Source organism: Cariama cristata, unplaced genomic scaffold (genome assembly GCF_000690535.1).
Source record: "Cariama cristata isolate BGI_N322 unplaced genomic scaffold, ASM69053v1 scaffold37448, whole genome shotgun sequence".
Classification (NCBI taxonomy): Eukaryota; Metazoa; Chordata; class Aves; order Cariamiformes; family Cariamidae; genus Cariama; species Cariama cristata.
In genome coordinates, this window is record NW_009633508.1 from 1 (window position 1) to 1,012 (window position 1,012).

Sequence of the window (1,012 nt, forward strand, 5' to 3'; positions counted from 1 at the left end):
TCTCTGTGGGGCAAGGGCACGAGCGCTGGGGTCCCCTGGCCCCAAAGGACTCGTCGGTCTCTCCTCCCACAGCGCCGAGTACCCCGACCTGCGGAAGCACAACAACTGCATGGCCAGCAACCTGACGCCAGCCATCTACGCCAGGCTGTGTGACAAAGCAACCCCAAATGGCTGGACCTTGGACCAGTGCATCCAGACTGGTGTCGACAACCCCGGCCACCCCTTCATCAAGACTGTGGGCATGGTAGCTGGCGATGAAGAAACCTATGAGGTGAGTGGTGGCCAGAGCCCTGCCGTGCTCCAGGCTCTCCAGGGTGCCTGCAGCAGCCAGAGGAGTCCCGGTACCTGCAGTACATCCAGCAGCTTGGGATATTACTGCCCACCTTCTCCTGCCCAGCCCAGGTAGCTGGAGAGGCCCCTTGGCCAGCCCCACCGTGTCCCTGTGGGTCACAGGGCTCCTTCCGAGCAGCTGTTCCTAGAGCCCTGCAACCTCCTCCTCCTCCTCGCCCCTGAGCCCCACTTGCCCAGGCAGCATCGGCCCCGTGGACTGCTGTGGCATTGCAGGACGCACCGTGGCCCCCAGCCACCCTCCGCAGCCCCCCTGCTGCCACGTCCCCTACGCTGGCAGCAGGACTGTGCCAAGCTCATGGCAGGGGCTTCATGGGGCACTGGGTCTGCAATGTTGCACATCATCCCGCTTGCTTCCAGGTGTTTGCTGACCTGTTTGACCCCGTGATTCAGGAGCGGCACAACGGATACAATCCCCGCACCATGAAGCATGTCACAGACCTGGACGCCACCAAGGTGCGTGAGCCAGGCAGCGATGCTGCGCACGGGGGCCCTTTCCTGGGCCTCGGGGGACAGGGCCTCTGCCAGCATCAGTGCCGCCCTGTAAGCACCCCACGGCTCCTGTCTATTCCAGATAAAATTTGGCCACTTCGATGAGCGCTATGTGCTCTCGTCCCGGGTCCGGACGGGGCGCAGCATCCGCGGGCTGAGCCTGCCACCAGCC

The 1,012-nt window shown here is 64.0% G+C and overlaps 1 protein-coding gene across 1 annotated transcript in view; it reads left to right on the top strand.

Annotated features, from left to right (window-relative positions):
• Positions 1-72: 72 nt before the first annotated feature.
• The window catches only part of LOC104166743 (creatine kinase U-type, mitochondrial-like), a gene marked incomplete at both ends in the record, with an annotated part of 3,545 nt that continues 2,605 nt past the window's right edge, over positions 73-1,012 (top strand). Inside the window, 3 exons of the mRNA XM_009706779.1 lie at positions 73-271; positions 709-804; positions 923-1,009. Coding sequence (XP_009705081.1) covers positions 73-271; positions 709-804; positions 923-1,009 — 382 coding nt within the window. The remainder of the gene's footprint in view (positions 272-708; positions 805-922; positions 1,010-1,012) is intronic.